This window comes from Sceloporus undulatus, chromosome 1 (genome assembly GCF_019175285.1).
Source record: "Sceloporus undulatus isolate JIND9_A2432 ecotype Alabama chromosome 1, SceUnd_v1.1, whole genome shotgun sequence".
Taxonomy (NCBI): Eukaryota; Metazoa; Chordata; class Lepidosauria; order Squamata; family Phrynosomatidae; genus Sceloporus; species Sceloporus undulatus.
Genome location: NC_056522.1, coordinates 345,114,754 through 345,142,508, shown reverse-complemented (window position 1 = coordinate 345,142,508; position 27,755 = coordinate 345,114,754). Strand labels below are relative to the sequence as shown.

Sequence of the window (27,755 nt, the reverse complement as noted above, 5' to 3'; positions counted from 1 at the left end):
TATTTAATATATTATCAATTGTTCTTATTTCTCTACTTACATATGTGTTACTTTGTTTAAACTGTTGAAAGAAGATGCCTTCAGCACCTGTAGCACTGCATCTATGCTGATATAGCTATATATAAGAAAGATGAAAGGAAAGGTTAAACAAAACAAAACAGCAAGCCAGAATTAACTGTATTTGTTGGCTGTTCTCAACTGCTAGTAATCCTCTACTCTTTCACTACTTTTTCATAATAGCCATTATCAGATGTAACACTGAACTATGACTTAATGCTATGTAAACAAAAATTGGACTCATGTAATCTCTCCTCTGCTTTCCTTTCAGCTGCAAAGAGATCAGATGCATTTGTTTCCATTTTCAGCCCGATGTGGTTTGTTGTTATGTCTGATTTGGGATAGACTAGTTCCCAGTTCCAACTCCAATCCTAACCAATATATGTCAACAGAAATGGATTAAAATGACCAATATACATCCCCATGCACAAAAAAAGGTGACAGAAAAGACTACAGTAACTATGGGCCCAAACACACAGGCCAAAATAAAGCTGCTTCGTGTCACTTTGGAGGTACGCTGTTTAAATGACACATGCATCTTAAGAGGCCAGAAGCTGCACCAAAGTTGCGCTCCAGTCCTTAGGACTGGAGCATGGCTTTGCCATGGCTTCTGGACTCATAGGATGCATGCATCATTTAAACAGCATACCTCCAAAGTGACACGAAGCAGCTTTATTTTGGCCTGTCTGTTCGGGCCCTATAGGACTATAGCACTAATCTGACATGCAAGCAAAATCATGCTCAAAATTCTGCAAAATAGGCTTCAACCATACATGGAAAGAGAAATCCCAGAGGTGCAAGCAGGGTTCAGAAAAGGAAGAGGCACTTGAAACTACACTGCAAATGTATGATGGCTAAAGGAGCACCCAGATGAATTTTAAAAGAAAATCAGTATGTGCTTTATTGACTACAGCAAAGCTTTTGACTGATTAGATCATGAAAATCTATGGAAAACCCTCACTGACGTGGGAGTGCCAACACTTCTAATAGTACCGATGAGGAATCTGTACTCAGGACAAGAGGCTACTGTCAGAACAGAACACAGAGAAACAGAATGGTTCTCGATTGGCAAAGGGGTGAAGCAAGACTGCATCCTTTCACCCTATCTGTTCAACTTATATGCAGAAAATATTATATGAAAAGCAGGCTTGGACACAGAAATAGGAGATGTGAAAATAGAAAGAAGGAATATCTACAATCTAAGATATGCAGATCACACCATATTACTAGCAGAAAACATCACAGACCTAAAGCAACTACTGAGGAAAGTTAAAAAGGAAGTGCAAAGGCAAACATAAAGAAAACAAAAATAATGACCATGGAAGATACTTATAAAGTCTACCTAGACCAGTGATGGCGTCTGTCTACTCCTCCCAGCCCTCTTCCGTCCCGGCTTCCCTCCGCGGAGCCCTTTCCCGGCCAGCGAAGGCAAGCCGGGAGGAGGAGGAGGAGGCTGGGCACGCATCCCAGCCCCCTCCTCCTTGGCCTTCGCTTGCCGGGAAAGGGCTCCGCGGAGGGAAGTCAGGACGGAAGAGGGCTGGGAGGAGTAGACAGACACGCCATCAGAGAGACAGCGGGAGACCCGAAAATGGTAGGGAGGAGGCGGAAGGGGCATGCGCCTGTTCCACCTTCTCCCTCGCCCCCCGTGCCTGGCGAAATCACACTGCGTGCCACCCGTGGCACGTGTGCAACGGGTTCGCCATCACAGACCTAGACAATGAGGAAATAGAAATAGTAAAAGAGTTCCTATATCTTGGATGAAACCTTGATCAGAATGAGGATTGCAGTTAAGAAATCAGAAGAAGACTCGGGGGCAGTACAGATGGGCAGCTGGAGAGTGGGGTGCCACAGGGTTCTGTCCTGGACCCAGTGCTATTCAACATCTTTATCAATGACTTAGATGAAAGAATAGGGGGCATGCTTATCAAATTTGCAGATGACAACAAATTAGGAGGAATAGCTAATGCTACAGAGGACAGGATGAAAATTCAAAATAACCTTACTAGATTAGAAAGCTGGGCCAAAGCTCACAAAATGAACTTCAACACGGAGAAATGTAAGGTACTGCACTTAGGGCAACCAAACAAACAAACAAACAAACGAAATGAAATGCATAGATATAGGATGGGGGACACCTGGCTTAATGAGACTATGTATAAAAGGGATCTATTAATCCTAGAAGACCACAAGTTGAACATGAGTCAACAGTGAAGTGGCAGCTAAAAAGGCCAGTATGATTCTAGGCTGCATCAAGAGAAGTATAGTGTCTAGATCAAGGGAAGTAATAGTGCCACTCTGTTCTGCATTTATCAAGCCTCACCTGTAATGCTGTGTCCAGTTCTGGGCACAACAATTCAAAAAGAATGTTGAGAAGCTGGAGCATATTCAAAGGAGGGTGACAAAAATGCTGATGAGTCTTGAAACCATGACCTATGAGGAAAGACTTAGGGAACTGGGTATGTTTAGAGGTGATATGATAGCCCTTTTTAGATATTTGAAGGGGTGTCACATTAAGGATGGAGCAAGCTTGTTTTCTGCTGCTATAGAGAATAAGACATGGAGCAATGGATGCAAAGTGCAGGAAAAGAGGTTCCACCTAAACATTAGGAAGAATTTCCTGACAGTGAGAGGTGCTCGATAGTGGAACACATTCCCTCGGAATGTGGTGGAGTCTCCTTCTTTGGAGGTTTTTAAACAGAGGCTGGATGGTCATCTGGCAGGGATGCTTTGATTTTGAGTTCCTGCATGGTAGGGGGTTGGACTGGATGGCCCTTGTGGTCTCTTCCAACTCTATGATTCTGCGATTCTATTATTCTATTTAAAACCTCCAAAGAAGGAGACTCCAGCTCACTCCGAGGGAGAGTGTTCCACTGTAGAACAGCTCTTACTGTTAGGAACTTCCTAATTTTGAGGTAAAATCTCTTTTCATGTAATTTGAATCCATTGCTCCGGGTCCCATTCTCTGGAGCAGCAGAAAATAAGCTAGCTCCAGCCTCAATATGACATCTCTTCAAATATTTGTATCCATTCACCCCTTTTAGTGGAGAAGTATAAATTCTCGGCCCTTCTTATTCATGGATTTTTTATACACGGATTCAAGCATATACGGTTTGAAAATGTTCCAAAAAAGTATAAATTTACCTTGATTTTCCATTTTTTATAAGGGACACCATTTTGCTATGTCATTATATTTAATGGGACTTGAGCGTACACGGATTTTGTTATACACGAGGGATCTTGGAACCAAACCCAGCGTATAACAAGGGTCCACTGTACAAGTGAAAAACCTCAAATGATCTTGTATGTTGACACTCATAAAAATAATGTCCTAGAGTCTCCAAAGTTAACTTTATTATATGCCTCTATAGTGTCCTCATCGCTTCAGTACAGTGGTACCTCGGGATACGAAATGCGCGGGTTACGAAATTTCCGGGTTACGAAAAAAATCCATTAAAAAAAACTGTTCCGGGTTACGAAGGTTTTTTCGGGTTACGAAAAAAATTTTGGTGCTTTTCGGCGCTTTTTCGCACGAAATCGCGGCTTTTCCCCATTAGCGCCTATGGCATTTCGGCTTGCGAATGCTTTTTGGGTTACGAAAGCGGCGGCGGAACGAATTAATTTCGTAACCCGAGGGAGCACTGTATATGAATTAAAATAAAATAAAGTATTGCTTAATTTTATGCTTTGGTATTTTAATCCCACACTTCAAAGCACTGAAAACTGGTGAAAATACAAAACCCACTGTCCAGTTCTATGACCTTAAATATTAGCTTTCAATGATAATGCAATAATGTGGCCTCTAAAGGAGAGTGGTTGGCACATTAATTTGAAGACTGGGGTAGAAAGAATATTTTACCCAAGTACTATGGATTTGCTTCTCTCAAGCAACATCAGTGGAAAACTCTTTGCATCCTGCCTTTTTAACTTGTGGTCAGGTCTTGGCACAGGGCTGCAAACTTTGTTTAGACTGCATGTGGCAACGTAGTTTGAAAAATGCTCAGTCATGTGCATCATGGCAGGTACACATGACGTAGCTGGCAAAAGGTGAAGAAGCAGTACTTGCTGGTTTTTACACACCCACTAAAAATTAGATGGTAAAATACAAAAGATTTTGATTCCTCTGGAATCATCAACCACTCAGAGTATATGGCATACTTTACTTGAATCATACAAACAGTGTCATGAAGCACATAGTGTCATAAGATCGTACATAAGTTGTTCAGAATCATGTTGCCTGACACTGTAAATAATATCAAATATCATATATACTAGCAGTAGACAAAGTCTGGGCCACGGGTTGCATGCAGCTGCTCAGGGCCATTTTTGGAGCCACAGGGGTAAAAAAAAAAAAAAAGAGTATGTAATATATACAGTATTTATTTAAAGTCTTCACTAAAAGTATGTCTGTATCACCTCCCAGTATGCAAGGGCTCCAGAGGCAATAAACAAAAACCAATTAAAACAATATAGAGATAAAAACATGTTGAAAACACATTGAAATATTCTTTAAAAACTTCTAAAAGCAGCCTATAATGTATGATACATATGCATATATTAGAAGACCAGTAATGATTTTGTTCACCTTCTCTGCTATATCCTTATCCTCTGTTAGTACTACCCAAAAGAAAGAGGTTGGTAACATGAGCTTTTGTAGACTTAAGTCTACTTTCTTAGATGCATAAATCTACGAAATCTCATAATAATAATAATAATAATAATAATAATAATGATTTATTTCTAGCCCGCCCTATCACAGAGAATCCAGGCAGGTTACAACAGTAAAATACATCAAAGTTACAATAAAATCCAAGAAGAAAACAATTCATATACCCACCCCCCTCATGTTGCCAACTTCTTTCTTTCAGTTAGTCTCAAAGCTGCTACAAGATCTCTCTACATACTGATTCCACAGACTAACATGGCTATATCTTTAAACTCTGTGAGCACTGTTTTAACTTAATTGTCATCCAAAGGTCCAACTGCCTCCCTAGTCATTTGAAGTCTGTTTCTTTTTATTTCGCTTTGTTTTTGTTTGTACGCCCTATGTTACTAGGTATCCTTTTTTACCTCAAAATCTTTTTTATCAGTTATTGTTTCCTTGCATTTCCTATGTGAAAGTTTATATTATTTTTTCTTTTCTGTTTGCACAAGACTTCTATGCTCCTTCTGAGGCTGAAATGAGGCACCCAGTGTAGGTCACATGGCTGGGCGCCTAGTTCTGACCTCAGAGGGAGTGACTCATCCCCAGTGGCAATGGGCATACAGCAGGATGTGTTATGACAGCACCCCAGTGTTGCTTCAGAAATTATTATGAGGATAACAGGGTCACACATTACTACAACACTTTTTGTTGGATGCCTGTCTGATTCCATTCCATATCAAAGTATTTTGGGCCTCTGTTAGTTGTAATCCCCGTTTTGCCTTCTTTCACAGAAGATGGACTGAAAACGTGTACTGCAGGGATGTCCGTTGCAACATGTCTAGCTATAGGAAAATAGCTGGATGCATCTCTGCTGATACCCTCACTCTCAACAAACTGGCATGATTATGTTTGGGGGTGTGTGTGTCACTTAAAATGTGGGCTTTTTAGAGGTTAACGTGGGAGAGATACAAGAAACGTATGTGTAAAACATGCCTCCTGGTGTAGGCTTTAATCCAGAGGGCAACCTTCTATAATGTTCTTCAATGCACTCCTTATTTCATTATAAAAACAGGGGGTGAGGTGGGGAATACTTCATCCTGGAGATGTTAGGAGATTGGATGCTTCACTAGGGATTATTCTCAGATGGTTTCCATAAACCTCCTGCAGGAACAGAAGTTATTTAGTTATAGCTTTTCAAGATACTGTAATTGAAGATGATTTCACTATACTATTAAAAGTTCTCATGGCCATGTTGACCAACTGCCCATCAGTTTCCGGGCCCAGTACAGGTGTTGGTTATCACCTTTAAGTCCTAAATGGCTTGGTCCAACCTATCTTCGGGCCACCTCCTTCCATATAATCCTCCTCGCACACTTAGATCCTCAGGCAAAAAATGTTACAGCCTTGCAAAACTGGCTGTCAATGACTTCCCAAAGGACCTTCTCAGCTGTTGCTCCCAGATTGTGGAATGGCCTGCCGGACGAGATCCGTCATATTACCCTCTAAACAGCTTTTAAAAAGCTATAAAGACGGATCTCTTCGGCATGCCTTTCCTGAATAGTTCTCCGGCCATCGGAAGGAAAATCTAACTGCTGATTCCAACTTCACCACAGTTATTGTATTGTTTTTTAAGTATGTTTTATGTTTTTATTCCACGCGTTTTAGTGTATTTTAAGGGGGGGGGGGGTTGAGGGTTTGGACGTTAATTTTAACTTTGTAAGCCGCCCCGTTACTTTTGTAGAGAGGCAGGATATAATATAATAATATAATAATAATAATTATTATTATATTTTATTATTATTATTATTATATTATTATTATTAAAATACAACTAGCTGGTAGCCTCAGGTTTTTTTGGGGTGGGGGGGGCAGGGTAACATAATCAGTGAAGATTTTGTTAATTTGAACATTTTCCCCTCTGGAAAACCTTATTTTGATATTAGTAAAACTGAATCTGAACAATGGGAAAAGAAGTCATTTTGATTTTGCTTGTTAACATTGCTAGTCTGACTATTTCTAACAAATATACCCCCTCCCATTGGGTCTTTTTTGCCCAATTTATGATTAAATATTCACTTTGGGAGTGAAGAAATGGTGGTCAGAGAAAGGGGTAGACTGTTTTGTTACCTCAAAAACAGTCTCCCAGAGGCTGTTTTTAGGAGGAGGAAGACCCGAGAAGAAGGGACTAGTGGGGTTTGTTACAAACATTATCAATCCAGGACAGCATGGAATACATCCCACCACATCTGATCAGTCTGAATGAGCCCTTAATTGATAGAAAATGCTGGAGGTAGAACGCCATTTTAACAAATCAAATGTGGTCTACCACTATTTTTAATAAGTTCTTTACATTAGTAAAAAGATAAGCAATCAAATTATGGGTCCCATTTCCTGCGTATATATATTTTTTCTTAAGAGCCCAATTCAACTGCTAGTTCCACCTAGAGCAGACCCATTTTAATCAACTGGAATAGTAAATCAATACTTATGCAAATCCCATTGCTTCAATGGGTCTCATGTCTAGGGACCAGCAATTGGATTTTGCCCAGTGAAGATGAAAGATAGTCAGTAGCCACAGAACTGTGGACTGCTTGGAGTGGGAAGGGGGAACTAGATAACAACTGAGGAGAGAGAAAGGAATGGGTTTCAGGAAGAGGACTTGGCTGGAAAAGGGCGCTTCATGGCAAATTACTGAAATCATACTTCCACATATTCTCTAACAAGGCATTAAATCTAAAAGAATGTATAGCACATTATATTATTTCTAAAACCATTGAACAAACATCAGCTCAAACATATGTCTGTTACTAAAACTAGATATACCTCTATCACAAGTACTAGGATTTCCCCTTCTTATGTCAATTTCTGGCTTTTCAAAATCTGCAGAATTAAGTATACAAAATACTCAACCCGACAGGATTACTGGAGAAGGAAGATGGAATATAGATGCCAGATTGAATCCTATTAATTTTTCCTTGAAAACAAGGGGGGGGGGGAATCTATTAATATAAATCTTGAAAAAAACTTTTTCCAAGGGATGTTTTGACACTCTTTAGATGGAACACACACTTTATTGTTACATTTTCCAAACAACAATTGACCAACAAATGTTATTTCATGCATATTACAGCTTTACTGAACAATACAATAAGTCAATATTTAAAGTTCTGGCATTCCTTCTGTCAGATCTTGATGTTTCTTTTTGAGAGCCTTATTTATCAAAGACAAATTCACTTGTAGAGAAACCCATGACAGTGATCTCAATGGACCAGTTGAGAGCATTTTGGTAAAATAGTGAAGAAAGAATTAGATAATGCAACATTATGGTAGAAGTTTGCTACAGGCCACCAACCACAAAGAGAGATGGTGGATGATTGTTTTTCATAAACAAATCTCAGAAACCTCAAAGATGCAAGAATTATAGTTATGGGGGACTTCAATTACCCTGTGTTTGCTGGGAGCCTAATTGCTAAGCATAGGCTTCCCACATTTTGATGTTCCTGACATGCCTTGCAAATAATTTCCTATTTCAAAAGGCAGATGAAGGAACATGGAGATCCGCAACCCAGACCTGACACTAACCAATAGGAGGAATTGGTCATTGGACTCAAATAGCTGACACTTTAGGAGGAAGTAACCCTGTAATGCTAGAATTCACAATAGTGGGACAGGTCAAGACAGTACACCCGTCCCTCCATATTCGCTACAGCTAGGGGCACAAGTCCCCATGAATATGGAAAAACCACAAATAACAAAAACACCATGTTTTTACCCGAGGGACACCTGGAATCTCTAGGTCCTCAGCGCAACTCTGTGGTCTGCGTCCGACGATGCGTTATAGAGTGACCTCCATGGCCCCCTTCTTCCCCCCGACTCCTTCATCTCCTCCTCCTTCCTCCGTCACTTTCTCCAGTTCCCCCCTCTGCCCTCCTCTGACTGCCCTTTGCAGCCTGCGTCAGTCACCCCATTCCCCCTTTTTGCCTCCTGTCATTTGCCTCCTGTCAGATTCCCCCTTTTTACATCCTTCCTCCGCTCTTTCTCCTCCTCCTCCTCCTCTTCTCCGATGAGGGAGGGAATGCCTTGCCCACTGTCCTCCCTCCGACCTAATCCCTCCCCTGAATTTGACCCGATCATGATCGGGGGCAAGTTTATATTTGCGGAACCCGGGTTTTCAAAAGAATGGCTTTTGCCCCAACTAAGGGGATTTGCCATGAAACACTTGTGCAAAACTCTGATTCGCTTGTGGGAGATTCGGGGTGAATATGACTTCACATGCAATATTGATTTCTGATTCAGGGTAATGGTGTCTGAATGGCCCCTTGGGAAGAGGTGAGGTGACAGAAGACTTGAGAAGGGCAAAATTGTCCCTCTCTTTAAAAAAAAGGCAAAAAACACCCAGATCCAGGCCTACAGACCAGTTGGTTTGATCTCTAAATCTGCAAAAATATTAGATCGGATTTACAGGAGTTTGTCTGAAAGGATCTTGATGACAATGCAGTGATCAGGAGGAGCCAGCATGGGTTTGTCAAAAAGAAATCCTGCCAAACTAAACATATATTTTCCAACAGATAATAGTTTAATAGATGGTGGGAATGCTGTGGATGTTCACTTATAAAGATTTCAGCAAAGCATCTGAGAAGATTCCCATAATATTTTGATTAATAAATCGATCAAATGCGGACTCTGTTGGGAACACTGTCAGATGATCCATATTGGCTGGAAATGGTGCTGATTCATCATCATGGTTTCACATCAGATTGGAAGGACTCTCTCAAATGGTTCTGTTCAAGTGCCTATTACTTTATCAACATTTGTATCAATGCAAAAATTCTATATTTGGCCACAAAACCCAAATGCACAGGCATGCTAGGATGGGAAATACATGGCTCAGCAGTCTACATGCTAAAAGGACCTTGGAATTACTTTAATTATAGCTTGAACATGAGCCAGCAGTGTGTGTGATGCTGCTGCAAGAAGGCACGGCTATGTTAGTCTGCCTTAGTAGAAGATGCACCCAGCTGAGGAAGTAATAGTCCCAGTATATTCTGTTTTGGCCAGGCCTCATCTGGAATACTGTTTTCAGTTCTGGACACCTATTTTAGGACACAGACAAGTTTGCAGTGAGTTCAGAGAAGGGCAATGAGGATAATAGAGGTACACAGAACAAAAACATACGTGGAGAGGATAAAAGGCAAGGCATGCTAAGCTTGGTGAAGAGAGACTGAGACTTTTTAAATGCTGTTAGAATGAGGAGGGGCAGGCTGTTCTCTGTTGCCCATGGGGTACCACCAGGTCTAATGGTTTTAAGTTACAGGAGAGTAGATTTCAATGAACATGAGAAGGAACTTCTTCACAATAACAGAAGCCCGGCAATGGAACCAAATTGCCTAGGAATGATAGAAGTGATAGGTCTCCTTATCTGGACTTTCAAAAAGACACTGGCAGCTACAGCTAGGGAGTTAGAGCTGACGAAACAGAGATGCATCCAAGGAATGTAGCAAGGAAAATTTCATTTCAATCAAAAAGTGATTTAAAAAACCTCCTCCCCTTTATATCAGATGCCCTCCAAATCCACTCCTATAATTAAAACCCTAGGTACTGTAAGTTAATTATTCGGGACACAGTGGCTCAATGGTGGGACTCTGGAGACTGCAAGATTGGCAGATTAGCAGTTCATATCTGAAATCTGTAAGTCCCCGCTCCTGCCAACCTAGCAGTTTGAAGCATGTAAAAGTGCAAGTAGATAAATAAGTATCACTCTGGTGGGAAGGTACAGCATTCTGTGCTGTCATGCTGGCCATATGATCACAGATTGTCTTTGACAACACTGTCTCTATGGCTTAGTAATGGAGATGAGCACTGCCCCTGGGTCAGACACAACTTGACAACCTTGTCATAGGGGATACCTTTACCTTTACTAAAATAATATCTCCACTATGAAAAAATTGTTCTTGGGAATCCACCTTCCACAGAACTTTTTTTACAAGTACAAGTCAGCATTATGGTTTAATGTTGACATGACTTTATATTTTTATTTTTCTTTCATTTATATCATGCAATGGAAAGGCTTGCTATAATGGGAGACAGGGAGATTTTCATTTAATGTTGATACCTGTGCATGCTTATTATGGTTTATTTACAAAAATGCCCATTCAGGAAGATTCCATGAAAATCATCCATCTAGTTGAAATACACCCTCTTCCATAAAAATCATTATCTCATTATCTTAATTGAGCAGGTTTTATGTGCTAAGCCTGGAAATGAATAGTGACTTATTTGGCTTGTTTGTGTGGTTTTTTCTTCTTCTTTCTCCCTAAATGTTTTAACATTGCAGTTCTGCATAAAGTTTCTTAAAGCTGCAGCTCTACACAAACACACCCTGGGAAATAAAGTACTGTATACACATACAGCCTGGAAGTAACACTCAAAAATATACATAGTGACAAATTTGCTAAACATATCGCTGAGAAAATCACTTGGATTCTTTCTCATTTGGTCTCCATAATGAAGAAAAGCGTCTGGGAATAATTTGAACATGCATTTGTTCAGTTTTACTAGATATGTTTCATTTTGTTCAACATGGTTTAGAGAGTAGTAGCTTGAAAAGTGAGGCTACGGTAATAATTTGTCTGTAGATCCATATCTATCCAGTGCTGAAGCTGCTCAGAGAACAGTTGGTCATTTGGGTGGCAAGACTGTAGATTCTTCTTTGGAAGGGCTATGTTACAACCCTTCTTTAAAAAGCAATTGAAGAGACCATCACAGGACCCCTCCTCTTTCTTAGATAATTATTGGCCCGCTTCCTATGTCCTTTTAGAATGTTTGCCCTATGTGTGTAGTAGCAGACTTTCTTGATGGAGATAAAGATTTCTGAATCCATTCCAATTTGGGTTCAGTTGGTTTTTAGGGCATAAACAGCCCTAGGCACCTTGCTGAATGATTTCATCAGGGTTAGATGGAAGCTTGTATCGTTGTTGATTTTGCTGGACCTCTCCATGGATTATGCTACAGTTGATCATATCCTTCTAGATTGCTGGTTTGGAGGTCACTGCTTTGCAATTTTTATTTCTTTTACATGTTTCTTCTTCTTAAATTGGACTGAATTCGCATGTTTACCTCTACCACCAAAATGTTCCTGATGCAAAAACATGGAGACTTCTTGTGGAATCTATTGTTTCTTCTCTGCCTACAAAGAGGCCAGTGACCTGACTGGAATGGAGACATATTGGATTGCAAAAAGGGGTCTCTGTTGAGATGCAAATGGACTTTAATTTCCTGGACTTTGAAAATCTCCCTCTGGTCACATGCTGAGGAAGGGAGGGCCTGCCTGCCTGCAACACTATCCTCCCCAGTATACAGTACACCTTTACTAAAGACTGAAACAACATGCAGGCATCATTCTGACTAACATCTCCATTGTTTTTTTCCCCTCCTGTTTGGTTTGTAACGTCTTGCTGCTGAGAAGAAGCCCATGGAGCTTCTAAAGTTTGCAGCAAGGCTGTGATCTTATTGGTCAATCGAAATCGAGACAAATATATAATGTAAGTTTTTTGTAATATATTTATTAATAAATCAATAATAAAAATAAATAAAGAAAATCAACTTACAAGGAATTATAACACACCACACACACACACCACACACACACACATATAAAAGGGGAGCAAAAAGCAAACAAATAAGGAAACAAACAGTAAGGAAGGGGGAAAAGAAACAAAATTAATACCGTAAAAGTAGGGGGGAGAAACAAACTAACAGCCTAGACAGATAAGAATATCTATTATGTAACCTCACATCCCCCTCCCCTAACTTACCCCAATGACTGACTGCAGACAATTTTGCCATACAAATTTTCCTATTTATTTATTCAAATTTATTTATTTTTATATTTCATTTATGTTAACATACTTTCTTGATCCTTACAAAAGGTTTTATATTCAAACATCAAAACTAATGTGTACTGTGGTCTCCCAAACTCCCCCCTTCTTTCCATAATCTGTTTTACATCATCATTCAAACTTTCAATGTTTCAGAGTTTTTTGTGGGGTGTTTTGGGCTACATGGCCATGTTCTGGAACAGTTTATTTCTGGCATTTTGCAACTGTGGGCTGGCATCTTCAGGTAATGGAGTTTCAATAATTATAATAATAATTTGTTTTATTTATTACCGTTTCCAAGATCTAGTGGTGAACAGCAAGTAAGCTAATTTGCCCCCAACCAGTCTCGGGTACTCATTTTAGCAACCTCGGAAGGATGCAAGCCTGAGTCGAGCTTGGGCCCTTTTGCTGGTCTTGAAATCCGCAACCTTGTGGTTTTGAATGACTGGCTGCAGTACAGGCATTTAACCACTGCACCACCAGGGCTCCTTTGAAGCCCTCTTCCTCCAATGAAGAGGAATATAATGGAAACTCAAAGAAAACAGAACCAAATCAGTTATCGGTTTGATAACTGATGGGAAGGAAGGAGAAATGAGAGTTGAGAAATTGTAAGAAGGTTAGAATGGAGATATTATCACATGAGGCGCTTCTGTTGCCCAAACACAGCTGGGTGGTTTTCATTTGCACTTGCTGGGTCTTGATTTTGATTTTTTTTCAGAATGGGTAGCCAAACCTTGTTTACTTTAAGGGTTTTTCTTCTTTCATGTTGAAGTTGTCCAGGTGTTTATGGATTTCAATGGCTTCCTTGTTTATTCTGACCTGATAGTTGTTTGGTATGGTCCAGAATTTCAGTGTTTTCAAAACAGCTTTTGTGCCCAGATGGTTTATAATGTGTTCTGCTACTGCTGATTTTTCTGGCTGACCCAGTCTGCAGTGTCTCTCGTGTTCCTTAATTTGTGTTTGAACACTGCATTTGGTGGTCCATATGTAGACCTGTCTGCAGCTGCATAGTATCTGGTAAACTCCTGCGGCCATGAGAGGTCTCTCCTGTTCTTCGCTGGGTGCAGCATTTGCTGGATTTTTCTTGGGCAGTCTGCAGCATTTAGCAGTTACGTTTCCTCATCAGTTTTCCTATTCTGTCTGTGACTCTTTGATATATGGTAAAAATTAACATATATATCACTTCTCTCAACAAATAGTCACACAGTATAATATACCCTACTCACTTCCATACCAGCATTCTTGGAAGATGCCAGCCACATATGCTGGAGAAACGTCGGAATAAAATCTTCCAGAACTGGCAGCATAGCGGGGAAAACCCACAAAAAACTATGGATGCTGCCATGAAAGCCTCTGACGTTACTTTTGAAGTTTTACTGGGTTATTCATTGGGCAATGATATTAAAAATCATACAGGTGAAGAAAGTAAAGATAGAGTCACAGGCCTACATTTTATCACAGAGGTTATTTTTGGTATTGTTGTTTGTTATCTTTGTGGATTTGTTTGTACTTCCCTGACTATTGAACTTCTCCCAAAGAAAGTCAGGCTGTCTCAATCTTTTCTGCATTTCTGGCATGTTGCTAAGATTGTGTTGTTTCACATGGCTTTCAGTCCTTAAAATCAGGTATGGCTGCCTCTAATAGTTTTATTGTCTCTACTTTTAAATTATCTTTAGGTAGTGGTTTTAAGATTTGAGGATTCTTTTAAAAGGTTATATTTGTGTATTAATGTTTTAATCCCCCCTCCCCAATTTGCATTGCCTTGTGGTCCCTAGTGAGGTAGATGCACAGATAAATGCTTGAATAATGGAATTCTGAATAGAATTGCAATGTAAGGATCCCTGTGCATAGTCATCTTTGAGTAAACCCCATTATTCCAGCATGAATGACTTCTGAATAAACTAAACTGCATACCATTAGGCTTTACTTTCTGTTTCAAGACAAATGTTTCTTCTTCAAATTCTTTTCAAAATATACTCTCACTGGCCTTTCAATTTAAGTCAAGATAGTGCCACATTTATCATCCTGTCTCAATTACTGTTGCTATTTGGATCTCATTGCGTTCCAAACTCCACTGCCCATAGAGTAGAAAAATTAACAAAAATGTTATTGGATGGAGCTCAATTTTAATAAACATTTCTCCTGATTGTATGCTTAGATTGAAAACACAAATGGTGGGAGTTGCTTACCATTTGATAACTTCCCCAACATCTCAAGATATAGCCATGTTAGTCTGTTTCAGCATAAAAAGGAAAAAAAGAAAGAAAAATCTGTGGGAGGATTCTAGCAGCATATTTTGAAACTAACTGTAAATTTCAGCATGAACTTTTTGTTAAGGAAAAGCAACATGGGTATACAGTGCTAGAAATAAAACATGTATGTGAGAGTCACTATGACTAAGCAAAAGCTAAGGAAGCCACACAGGTGTAAAAGCTAATGTAATTAGCAAGTCCTAAATGCAAGGACAGAATGCAGAGTGGATAATTGAACACCTGAGAATTGTTAAGTGGACAAGTGAGATGATGAAATCATTAATTATGGTTGAAATATGAGAACCAATTCAAAATGGCATCCCACTGGGTGGAAACTGACAAGAGTGGGTGGTGTTTTCCAATGGCTATAATAATTGTTATGAATCCCAATGTATTTTGTGGGTAGTTGTGGAGTTTTGTATATAGTAGAATAAAGTAGATCTTTTATATAAGACTACTGAGTTGTCTGGTGTCTTGGGTGAAGATACAAGAGCCAGCAGGAACCTGGAGAAGTGTGAAGACTTCTGTGGAAGCAAGAGTGAGAAGGCTTGGAGAGTTTGTCAGGGTCTTCAGCCTATTCTCTGAAACTCTGCTGCTTTTGAGTAAAAGCTTTAACCACTGGCCAAAACTGGTCAGCGCTGGTGCATAACAAGGTGGTGAGTTAGAGCCAGAGGTGAAGAGCTACAACTCCCATCATCCCTGACACTTTTGTGGATATCAATTCACTTTTTCAGGTGCACTGATGGAATATTAAAACCACATGTATTTACAAAAGGTCACACAGTTGTAGTACTGAAATAGAATGCAATAATGTATATCTATTGATGTTGTATGTCTTCAAGTCATTTTCACCTTATGGTGACCTAAGATGAAGTTATCATGGGATTTTCTTAGCAAGATTTGTTCGAGCGGGTGGTTGTCTTTGCCTCCTTTTGAGGCTGTGTCCGGGAAAGCAGCCAAAGGGCTGATAAGACAGCTAGTTTTCAAACAAACAACCCCCTCCCAGCACAGCAAAGTCAGTGTAAGCTACACAGTCCTGGAGATTTGCAGTAGCTTTACCAAAAGGGTTTACCAGAAGAATTGTCAGACGGTCCGAGGTTCAGGGTAACAGATAGGCAGGTAGATAAAGCAGTCCAAGGTCAAGTTTCCGGGTAGTCAAGACAAGAAGCCAAGGAGCCAGAGACAGAGTCTTTCCTCTAAAAGAGTCAGATATCCACTGGCAAAGAACCACACATGCTCCAGGTGCTTAAGAAGGCAAGGAGCTGGCCTTCAGCTGTGCCTGATTACGAAGACGCTTCTGATAAAGCCTCCGAGATCTTCGAAGGCCCTCTCTTTCTGCTCGACGCTCATTGAAGGTAGGCACGCTGCCCAGATCCTCCTCCATGTCCACAGCCTCGGCACCAGGCAAACTTGACTGCTGAACCTCTGGAGGGGCCATAGACTCTGCTCCAGCAGAACTAGGGCCAGCCTCTGGCTCCTCCATTACAGGTTCAAGCCCCTGGGGCTCTGGCTCCTCCGTTATAGGTTCAGATCCCAGAGGCTCTAGCTCATCCTCTGAGTCCTCCAAGCCATCTTCCAGGCTGGGCATGACAGGCTGAGAGAATGTGACTTGCCCGAGGTCACCCAGTGGGCTTCTCTGGCTGAGCAGGGATTCAAACCCTGGTCTCCATAGACTACTATACCATACTGGAAATCTTTAAAAGGACATAGAAGGATGTAAACTGTGACCATGTTCACAAATCTTCAGAGTTGGGTAAGATGATACAGTGGAGCCTTGTTATACGCTGGGGTTTGGTTCCAAGATCCCCCATGTATAACAAAATCAGTGTATGCTCAAGTCCCATTACATATAATGACATAGCAAAATGGTGTCCCTTATAAAAAATGGAAAATCAAGGTAAATTTATACTTTTTTTGAACATTTTCAAACCGTGTATGCTTGAATCCGTGTATAAAAAATCCGTGTATAAGAAGGGCCGACTGTACATGTCTTTCAAGTGCCCATCTGTTAGGACTGAAGTGTGAAAGCAATATACTGTATCTGCTTACTAAAAGTCCGTGTGATGTCCTGCCAGGACTGATTGAAACTTTCCCCTGCATTTTCTTTCACATTGGTTCAGGCCATAGTATGTTTAGTGTAGGAAAAAGTTCTTTGTATTAGTTGTGGGAGGAGCTGTAGGATCCCCTGCATTATTTCCAGGTTTGGTTTGCCCTTTCCCAGCATGCTCTGTTGTAGCTGGAAGCCTTTAGTTTTGGAGCAGTCTTTGCTGTGAGCAGGCAGAGAGCTGTCTTTTGGTGGCAAACAGGCCCAGACAGCCGGAAAGGGCATTTCTTACACTTTAGCCATTTCAGTTACCAGGACTTAGCCAAATAAGTTACCAAGTTAGCCATTTTAGTTACCATCAGCAAGTGAATAGAGGAATTCAGGAGCTGAAAGACCCTGCACCAGCTCCATTGAGTGAGGAGAGCAAACTAACATCAGACCCAGAAAGATGACATCCGGAAGATTGCTGAAACTGTAAAGTACCTTTTGTTTAGAGCTGGGGAGGAGAAAACTCTTTATTTTGTCCTTTAAATTAAATTTCCCCCCTTTTGAACTTTACATTCAGCTTCAGAGCTTTTTTTGGGTAAAGAGTTTGATCTCACCAGGGTACCGGCGTTGCACACCCAAACCTGCCACCACCTTTAGTCGGGTGTGTCTTCACAGTCCGTTTCCTTGAAGTCAAAATCTTTTCTCAAATTTCTTCTGTTAAACGTTGCAAGGACTTGTGTATTATTGGTAGTTCAAAGGATTGTGTATTATTTTTGTTCATATCTCTGCTAATGGATTGGTATTTGTGAATACATCCTAATTTGACTGTTTTACTTTCCAGTCTCCCTTTGATATTTGTTTACTTGTTTGAGAAGTACTACTTGTAAACCAGAGAATGTAAGACTAGAAATTGTATGACTGTATGAAGACTGAAATGCTCTGCCACGAGTTTCTGGGCATCATCTTTTCTAATGTTGAATTTGTGTCCATTTATCTTCTTGAGAAGACTGCCCTATTTGTAGCATATAAAATGGCACTGCTGAGAAGAGGGTGGAAAAAAGTGGTATGAATGCATCTGAAAGCCCATGCTGAAATGAATCAGTTAAGTTTTAAAGGTGCTGCTTATATTCTTTTCCCCATCCACTTTTTTCCTTTTAAACTTCCAACCCATGTCAAAAGATTGGAACCTTTGGAAGCAAAGGAATAAGCTGCTCTGCTGAATATACACTTTAAAAAATAATAATAAATCTGTACAGGTATTAGTTTAAGGTTACCTGCAGTAGACTTTCCACTGTGTAGTTGCATCGATTTCATACCACATTAATTGTCATAGATCTATTCTATAGAATCCTGGAATCTCTAATTGTGGCATCTACAGTTCTTTGCTGAAACCATTCTTGTGCTTGTCTACAAAGAATTCTATGTTCCCTACCAAATTATAAATACTAGGATTCCATAGGACAGTTTATGTGATACCAAATGATTTTATGATAGTTGAAGTGGTATCAAACTGCTATAACCAGGTGGTTCTATATACCCTTGCTAGAAAAGGATTAACAGTTAAGTAATATTTGTTATTGACTTAGTAATAATTGCACTAATTGTTAGTTGCAATAATGGATGGACAAGAAAACTTTGTTAGCAACTTTGACAGTCACTCTGAGAGCCAAAATGTAAAGGAGGCCAAAGACAAGTGAAGGGAGAGACAGAAATAATTCTGCATATTATTTGAAATGAAACTAAAATTAAATTTATATGTTCTGTGGGGGAAATTAGAAAGGTTTCTGCCTGACACCAAAGGACAAAAACACAGAGCTTATGAAATGGGAAGCATATTCCACAGTAGGGATGAAGGAAGGCTGTTTTTCTGGCAGTCTGGACAGGTTTTGATACGGTTTAGGGCAGAGGTGAGAATATGCTGCCCTCCAGATGTTACTGGACTTCAACTGCCATCATTTTTCACCATTAGCTAGGCTAGCTAGGCCTTGCAACCCAACAACATCTGGAAAGCCACATGAGTTCCATGTGTATAGAGTGTACATATTTTTCATTCTCTGGTCACTTGAGGATGTTAAATGTTTTCAGGCAATTCATAAAAGGCCTTGCCTGGCTCTGAAATCTGCTTATTCACATGTTAGGAAAGATCATGTATATAAAAAACAAGATCTTAAAGAGTTGTATGCAGGTAACTCATATGCAGGCAAACAAGATAAAAACATTTAAAACATCTGCAAGAGGCATTGCAAATTTGGATTCATAGATTTTCAAACCTTGGAATAAATGATGATACAAGAATAATTTAGGGGAAATGTGCAGGATTAAATATTCATATTTATTGTTGATTATAGCATTTGGATTCATAAACCTGCTGTCACCTACTGTTTAGAATCAGTACCACTGTGTACCAAACTCACTGCCAGTTCTAAAGTCTGTATTATCAGTTATGTCAAAAGGTTGGCTGTAATGTGTTGCAAGCTTTCAAAATGTTTCGATTTCTTCATCAGACAAAAATGCGTCTGTATGGTGTCTTGAAATGCAGTGAAGGAGTGAGGGGCTGCAGACACTCAAATGAGGTCCTAACTTGTGACTTGATGGTATTAAGTTTCACTTGGAGCAAACCCTTAGCATACACAAAAAAAGCAAAGGCAAAACAGAAAATGGCACTGTGAATTGAGAACTTTATGAGGGCTTCATAAGACATTATTTCAAACCTGCTTTGGCAAAAATTGCTTCTGAGTTTGGTGCTCTCTGGCTTTTCTTAGTCAAAAGTAGTTACCTCAGCTTGTAAGTTTAGTTTTAGAGTAGCTGAAAATAAGTCTACCAGCTAACCCTGGTCTGAAGCAGAGCAAAACAAGAACTGGTAGCTGATGAGGGGTGGTCTTCCTGAATAGTTCTAATAGTGTGGCAGATTTATTTTAGAACTGGCCTTATCCACCTAATTTATAGACAATATATCCCCCCCCCCCCCCAGTGATAGTGGATGGTCCCTAAGCCCATGGCAGCTCAAGGAGGAATACAGTGGGAAAGAACTATCCCAGACACATGCCCCCATACCTCCCATTACTAGAACTGCATGGTGACTTGAAGGAAAAGTATTCTCATACATAGAGTGTGCTTTCTTTACATCTTGACTGAGCAGTACAGGCCACTGTCCTATGCTGGTCATATTGTGATGTGAAAGAGAATTCTGGAACCAGAAGTCAGTTGTTTGCTCCCTTATGAGGCATGCTGAATTAAGTAATTTATACAGATGTGAAGTAATTCTCTCTGTGTGTAATGATGGCATAATGGAGTTATGTTTCAAAAGCAGTAAAACTGGATCCAAACATATAGGTTTGGGTGTAATGAGTAATACATTTTAGATGTTAGTAGAAAAGGCCCGTTTCATGAACTGTTACTGAGCTCAAACAACTCTGTATCATTTCCATCAGCAAAAGGGGGGACTTTTTGCACAAATTTTTGGATATTATCACCCAAATTGGCTAAATCAACACAAAACTGGCCACAAAGACAGTAGCATGCTCTCCTCCAGCCCTGCAGCCCTCAGAGGCTACCCAAACAAACAAAAAAAACCTGGTTGAAAATCTCCCTAATGGCAGGAAATGATGCAGGTGTCACTTCTCGCCAATCAGCTGGTTTAAATGAAATCAGCTCAATGCCCCAAACTTCATAGGACTATTAGCAATCCCAGGCAGCTCATTCCCCTGTTCTGAAAGGACAACAAATGATTATTTAACTAATTATTGTTCCACTGTACTGACATGGAAGGGAATATGCTTAATTTCAATTATAGTCTCAAGTACCTAAATAACCAGCCTTGGCTATGATGCCTTTGAGGAGTGGAAAAGGGAACATCGTTGCACTGCTTCCAAAATATTTTTCCTTCCACAGTTTAACATAGAACTTGAAATGGTAGTGTAGTGTTTCTGCTAATATGTTAGTGTTAAATTACACAGACCAGAGAGATCAGTAGGCCAAGAATTAGATAGTCTCTTAGCTTCTTTAATAACTTTTTCTCATTTAAAAATTGCAATATCACTTTAAAAAAGAGTAGCTTTGAACACACCAACAACCAAATGTGTCCCTGGGGTTCTACAGTACAACATTCCTTGCCTCTCTGCATCCCATGGCCTGTTCTGAATTCAGTGCTGATGAAATAATGTAATTCAAGTATCACGCAATTATGATTGTGGTCTTGATCTCACATTTTCTAACATACCATAAAACAAATTAATTTTCAACCCTAGCATTCTAAGCTTTGTGGCGGAGGAGGAAAGGCTTTTTGCATTAGGGAGGTAATGGAAGCCTAATATTGTGTCAAATTTGTTCTCTAATTTTCAGGAAAATGTAAGGGTTTGTGTTTCAAACTCATTTTATAGTTATGAAGCACTGGTAATTAAGGTTGCTGTATTTTTTTCTGTTCAATTACACTCTGTCCACTCTGTCCCTGCTTGCTGATCTGAAATGCTTGTGGGGGGAGAGATTACTTCATGATTTCTTCTCAGGTTTTACTGAAATGGAGGAAGTCAGGGAGGCTGCAAGCTTGTCAGGATGTGAAGTCGAAGGCTTTCGTGGCCAGCATGCATAGTTTTTTTGTGGTTTTTCAGCTATGTGACATGTTCTAGAAAGTTTATTCCTGACGTTTTGCCTGCATCTGTGGCTGGCTCTTCAGAAATGCAAGAAGAGCATTCAGAGGAGCATTTTCTGAAGAAGCCAGCCCCAGATGCAGATGAAAAGTTGGGAATAAATTCTTCTAGAACATGGTCACATAGCCCGAAAACCCCACAAAAACTGCTAATGAGATGACTAGACAGGGAAAGAGCTATGTACTACTGGCCAGGACGTAGCTCGGATTTTAGGAAGGGGGGGTCCAGACTAAGTCCACCATTATAATGAGGCTTGGGTGCGGTGGCGCAGCAGCACATACCATTCATTTTTCTAATGGAAGGGGGGGTCCGGACCCCAAGGACACCCCCCCGGCTGCGTCCTGCTACTGGGCCACAAGAACCCAAGATCATGAGAATTTCATTGAAATTTTCTCCTCTTTCAAACATTTCAGAGCACATCTGAAACTGAATGATGGTTATTTAAACTTTTAAATATGTTCTAATTCCAAAACAGCTGTGTGTGTGCATATCTTGAAGCATCCACTGTCTCTAAATTCAACCACTGAGACATACTGCCCCATTCACGTCTGCTGAATTTCTAGCACCTACCATGATCTTGCACATAAGAACAAGAGGTTATTTTTGTGCTGTTTTTATTTACAATTCTAAGTGTAACCCTGAGAGGGGAGGACCTGGATTCTCAGTTTCAGGCAGAAGAAAAAAATTCAGTGCATGTTTGCAAGTCTGCCATGGGGGAGGGTTGGTCCAGGAAAAAAAATTAAGCAAGATAGAAGTATCAGCATTCGGTAATGTAACTATGAATACCTAAATTATGTTTTTGTCTTTAAACCACAGTTGAAATGCTTCCACATCTAGTTATTCTCTGTTAGAAATTTCACTTAGATATGGAAGCATGATGTGACAAAAAGAATAGATAAATGATGAAAGACAGACAGACAGACTTCTTTTTGGGCTGTCTACTCCAGATGAATTTTTAAAAAAAGAATCATAAGAAAAAAAAAGCCTTGACAGGGGTACTAAGTTGCTCTCCAGCAATTGCACTTCATGAAGACTGGCATAACATTTCAGCTGGTCATAACTCCCCCCCCCTTATAATAGATGCACTTGCGTTTCTGTTTATTTTTTCCTTCTAAATAGCATCTATATACATAAGTTAACATGTGCAATTTTATTCTTTCACCGAGGTCCCACCAAAAACACACTGAAAAGGTAACAATGGGACTAGGATTCTTGTCGCAAAATCTCAGTATCTGAGGCGGGATCAGACCGCCCAAAAGCAGTCTGCCGCCACCTCCATTTCCACCGGCGGAAAAAGAGCCCTAAAAAAGCGGGTGAAGGGCGCACTCAAGATGTCGCAACCAATGGGACGGCGGTATGCTATGGAGCCCTGGTGGCGCATGGTGGGTAAATGCCTGTACTGCAGCCATTCACTCGAAACCACAAGGTTGCGAGTTCAGACCGCAAAAGGGCCCAGCTCAATCAGGCTTGCATCCTTCCGAGTCACTAAAATGAGTACCCAGACTGTTGGGGGGCAAATTAGTTACTTGCTAATTAGCTACTTGCTGTTCACCGCTATGATCTTGGATAGCGGTATATAAATAAAACAAATTATGGTTCATCATGTCAAAATGGCAGGCCCGTGTAGACAGGGCCGCTGTCATTGTGACGTAGTGAGTACGTACTGGGTAGGGAGCATCTGAAAAGGCTGCTCCCAGGCAAAACCTTGTACGTACCTCAGTACGTGCTTTTTGTCCCTCTGGGACAGGCCAAAGAGAAAAGGGCTTCCTCCAGATGGAACAAATGGGGAGCGGAGGTGGTCTTGAGTGTGGAATTTGTACTGTGTTCTTTCTATTTATTTTAAATAATTAGACAACATTTCTGGCTGTCTGGAATCTGGAAATTTCCAACACAGCTGCCACATTCATCCCTTCTTTCAGTCCTTTAAGATTGTATTGGACAAAACAAAAATGTCTCCTCTTTTTCTCACCTTAGCTTTTTCGGTATAATCAGTGACTATCATTTTTGCACTAAAGCTCTAGGCAAAAATATTTTAAAAATTACAGAGGATGATAGACTGCTCAGCCAAACCATATCCTTAAAAAAAACACAACATTTGGAACAGACTACTGCTGTCTGCTACAAAAGCCCCTGCAACGAAAGAGTAATCAGGAACCAGATTGATAGGAGGCTTCCTAATCACTGGCCTCATCCTTAGCACGCTGCCATCAAAGCATCTAGGATAGACAATGTGTGGGAAATGAGATACTGGCTGTCTTTGGCTTGTTTTAGTCATTTTTGTTGTGTTGTTGTTGGATGAATAGTATGATAGTGTCTCTAGGGTCCCTTTCCTCTCTGTGCTCAGAAATAACATGACAGCAGAGGAACAGAAGCCGATTCCCCTTTCTGACATCCCAAGGAATGTATGATGGAACATGCCCACTGTCCATCTGCAGCCTCTATTCGGAGCCAGCTACGCCACCCTAAAGGCAAATGACACACGAAGAAAAAACAGATTCACATGGTTGCTTATATCTTGTTGCTTCTATCGTTTGCTCTTGGAGGAAAAACACCATTGCCTTCTGTGCCCAACCTGTCTGTGGGACGTCAAGACGGAACAGCGAAGAAGTGCGTAGTGGTAGAACCTGCGCCATTATTATTCATTATTATTAACCTTTATTTATAATGCACTGTAAATTTACACAGCGCTTCATACAATCTTTTTAATTGGACGGTTCCCTTGCTCGGCTTCAATCTAAAAAAGACACGATTACAAACAGGAGGAAGGGAAAGGTGGTGGGGAAGGGGCCTCTCTCGTAGGATAATACATATAAAATACATAGCATACAGGAAATGATTCATAAACACAGACAACAAAGACAACACACTCAATGAGTGCACAATATGCAATGCGGGAAGTTTTGAACAGGATGGTCTTCAGCTCCGTTTTGAACGTTTAAGAAGAGATGGCCTGTTGCGGGAAGAAGTTTCCCAGTGAGGAGGGCCAGCGATGTGAAAAGGGCGAATCCGAGAGGGGCAGAGGAAATCTGGGCGGGAGAGCAGACCTTGACTACCCAGAACGGAGAGCCCTAGTGGGAGTGAGACAGAATAATGTTGACAAGACGGTGTGGGCCGCCCATGGGGGGCTTCACGTGGACCGCCGGAGCTTACACTGAATATGAAAGGTTAGGGTGATGCGGAAGGGATGCCACACAGGGAGATGGGCCAGGCGGTTGGGGGATTGATAATGCAGCAGCTCGAATGCTGACAGAATTTAAGACGGTGAGAAAAGAGTAAGCCCTGCCAGGAGACGTTACAGTATCCCGCGTGGATCATTAGGCATGGACCAGGATCTTGGCGTAGCTGTAGGATCTAGTCGTATTTTGGCACTGTTTGTACAAAAGATATCAAGCCTTTGCTGTCTGTGGTCTGACTCTGGGGGTCACGACAGAGAAGAATCAAAGATAAAACCAAGACTGCGGCTGCTGGCTGGTGCATAGAATGTTGTCCACCGGACGAAAGGAGTGTTGACGGGTGTTGCTAGGAGGAAAGACAAGAAGCTCCGTTCTTGGAATGTGAGTCTTCCCGCTGATGGCACCTCCACTGCGAGACCCGCTCGAGGACAAGTTGAATTGCTGTTCAAGCCTTGGGAAATGTCGGGCCGCAGAAAGATACCGCTTGGTGTCATCAGCAACCATGGTAGGAAAAACCAAAAGAACTAATAGTTACCTAAGGACAGTGTCGAGAGAAAACAGAATGGGACCCAGCACAGAGCCTTGGGAACCACCCCACAGATAAGGAACCTAGGCTGAAGTCTTTCCACTGCAACCACTGCAAATTCTGCCAGACAAATAAGACTAAACCAGCAAGAACAGAGTCTGAGAACCAAGGTCAGCAGTATGTCAACTAGGGACAGTGATACTTTGTCAAGGCTGCAGACAACTCAAGAAGGCTGAAATGAAAAAACCGCAGTAAAGGCCATTAGCCTGCCATAAAAGCGTCATTTGGATCTTAGTTGAGAGCTGTCTCTGTGATGCCTGGGCGGCCAGACTGAAAGGGATCAAGAATGGAGTGGCTTCGAGAACTCACGACAGCGAGAATAAAAACCCGTTCCAACAACCTTAGTAGAAAAGAAAGGGGAGAAGGAGAGGGGATAATCGGATGAATTGATGCTAGACAAAAGAGGAGGGGTCGAGGAGAAGGATTTTTCAGACTGGGGAAATAGAGCATGTTTTGAGTCTGAAGGGAAGGCAGCCTGTAGAGAGAGAGAGAGATTGCAGGCTATGGAGAAGCCAGGGCAGAAAAGAGGGAGCTAGCTACAGAAATTAAACGACGAGTAAGAAGTGGACATCAAGAGGACAGGTTGCAGGTTTGCAGCGCACAGACGGCGTAGATAGTTCATCAAAGAAGCAGGCGGAAACAGGAATTTTTTTTTAGGCGAGGTCAATAGAAGATTAAGCGAGAAGAAGAATCGGGAGGGACTATCTCAGAACGAATAGTGGTAATCTTTAGAGATGAAATAATTAGCAAAGTCATTAGGAGAGAATGATAAAGGAGGGGGCCCGGAAGGAGGAGTTTAAGCACACAGAGTTGACAGTGTGAGAACAAAATGCTTCGGTGCCTTTCTCAATTGGCGGATGATCAGTGATGTAATAATTCTGTTTTTGCCATAGAGAGGGCGCTATCGTCAGTTGCGAAGGATGAAAGAACACAATTTGAAAGGCTAAAACAGCCCACTCCTTTGGACTTTCTCCTAACGAACGTTCGGGCGCTCTAGGGCAGTGACCGGAGCAAAAAACGAAACACCTAACGCTGGAGTAAGCCAGGGCTGAGGCCTCGTCTTAGAGAAGAAGTCGCGTAACAGAAACAGGGGCCAAACTGTTCGAGAGTCGAGGAACGCGTGGAGTTAAACAAGACATCGCTGAATCAGCAGCATCCCAAGATTAGGGAAGAGAGAGATGACTCCAGGGTTTTGACAAGGATGGTTAGAAGTTAACAGACGGAGATCACGAAAAAGGAAGTTTGAACAGTGTGACGAGGAGGAGGAGTATAGGGTAAGAGCGGAAGTAGATTAACTGATTGATCAGATACGATAGTGGAAAGTCACGTGCCAGCAGTCCGAAATGGCGCAGTTTGCCAGCCAGGAAAAGTCAAGACAGTGACTGTGAGAATGAGTTGAAGAGGTTGGAGTGTGGCTGGAGGCCAAAAAAAGCTAGGCGAGTTGAAGCGGCGATGTTTTAGATGTTGTAGGGTTATTGGAATCGTAACGTGGATATTTTAAAGTACCTTAGGATAAAAGTGGGACTGAATCTTGAAAGAAAGAAGTCCGCCATGATAAATTGCAGGAGTTGGTGAGCGAGGAGCATCCACACAGCGATTTCCCCATTTTGATGCCTCAGTCCCACCACCCCCCTTGTATCTTAATGTGATCTCGAGAGTACATGCTGTGACAGATACTTAACATGTAGACCCATACTCATCCTCCATGTAAGATGTTTGCAGTTGAACACAGATTCTGTATTCCTGTTCTCCAGCATTTCAAGTTCGGCCTGTAAGTTAAGGATTCATGAACGTTTGACAGGAAGTAGTCGTATTTCAGAGGACGTGTTCATCTAGAACAATGGTTCCCAACCTTCCTAATGCCATCGACCTTTATACCGTTCTCATGTTGTGGTGACCCCCAACAATAAAATTCTTGTTCGTTCCTAGACCGTTGGAATATGCATTTCCCTGCTTGTCTTAGGAGACCCTGTGAGAGAGTCGTTCGATCCCCCAAAGGAGTCGCAACCCACCAGGTTCGAACTTGCCTCATCTAGAAAGATGGCTGTGCTCCCAGTGCTGTATTGCGGGGTTTCTCTGACAGGAACCACCCTTCTGCAGTGTAAAACCTAGCACTTCTCCCTTTATGCAAGACACTGTACAGCTTGTGGAAGGAGGACTAGTTTAGCCATTAAACATTTTCCCATGTAAGGAGGGGACATTAAACATTTGCAGATGCCACATGTAAAGACACAGTTCCCACTATTTTGCTTACTGAGTCAGGGGCTTTGTTCTTAGAATCCTGAAATCATACAGTTGGAAGAGACGCAAGGGAATTCAGTCCAACCCCCTGCCAGCAGGAAATCAAAGCATCCCGACAGATGGCCCATCCAGCCTCCTTTGAAGACCTCCAAGGAGGGAGACTCCACTACACTCCGAGGAAGTGTGTTCCACTGTCGAACAGCCCTTACTGTCAAGAAGTTTCCTCCTAATGTTGAGGTTGGATCTCTT

General features: G+C 41.3%; 1 protein-coding gene across 1 annotated transcript in view; it reads right to left on the bottom strand.

Moving 5' to 3' along the window:
* Window positions 1–27,755, bottom strand: part of TSHR (thyroid stimulating hormone receptor) — a 90,519-nt gene that overhangs the window by 37,487 nt on the left and 25,277 nt on the right. Inside the window, 2 exon segments of the mRNA XM_042460073.1 lie at window positions 41–115; window positions 5,791–5,820. Of these exon segments, the coding sequence (XP_042316007.1) occupies window positions 41–115; window positions 5,791–5,820 (105 nt within the window).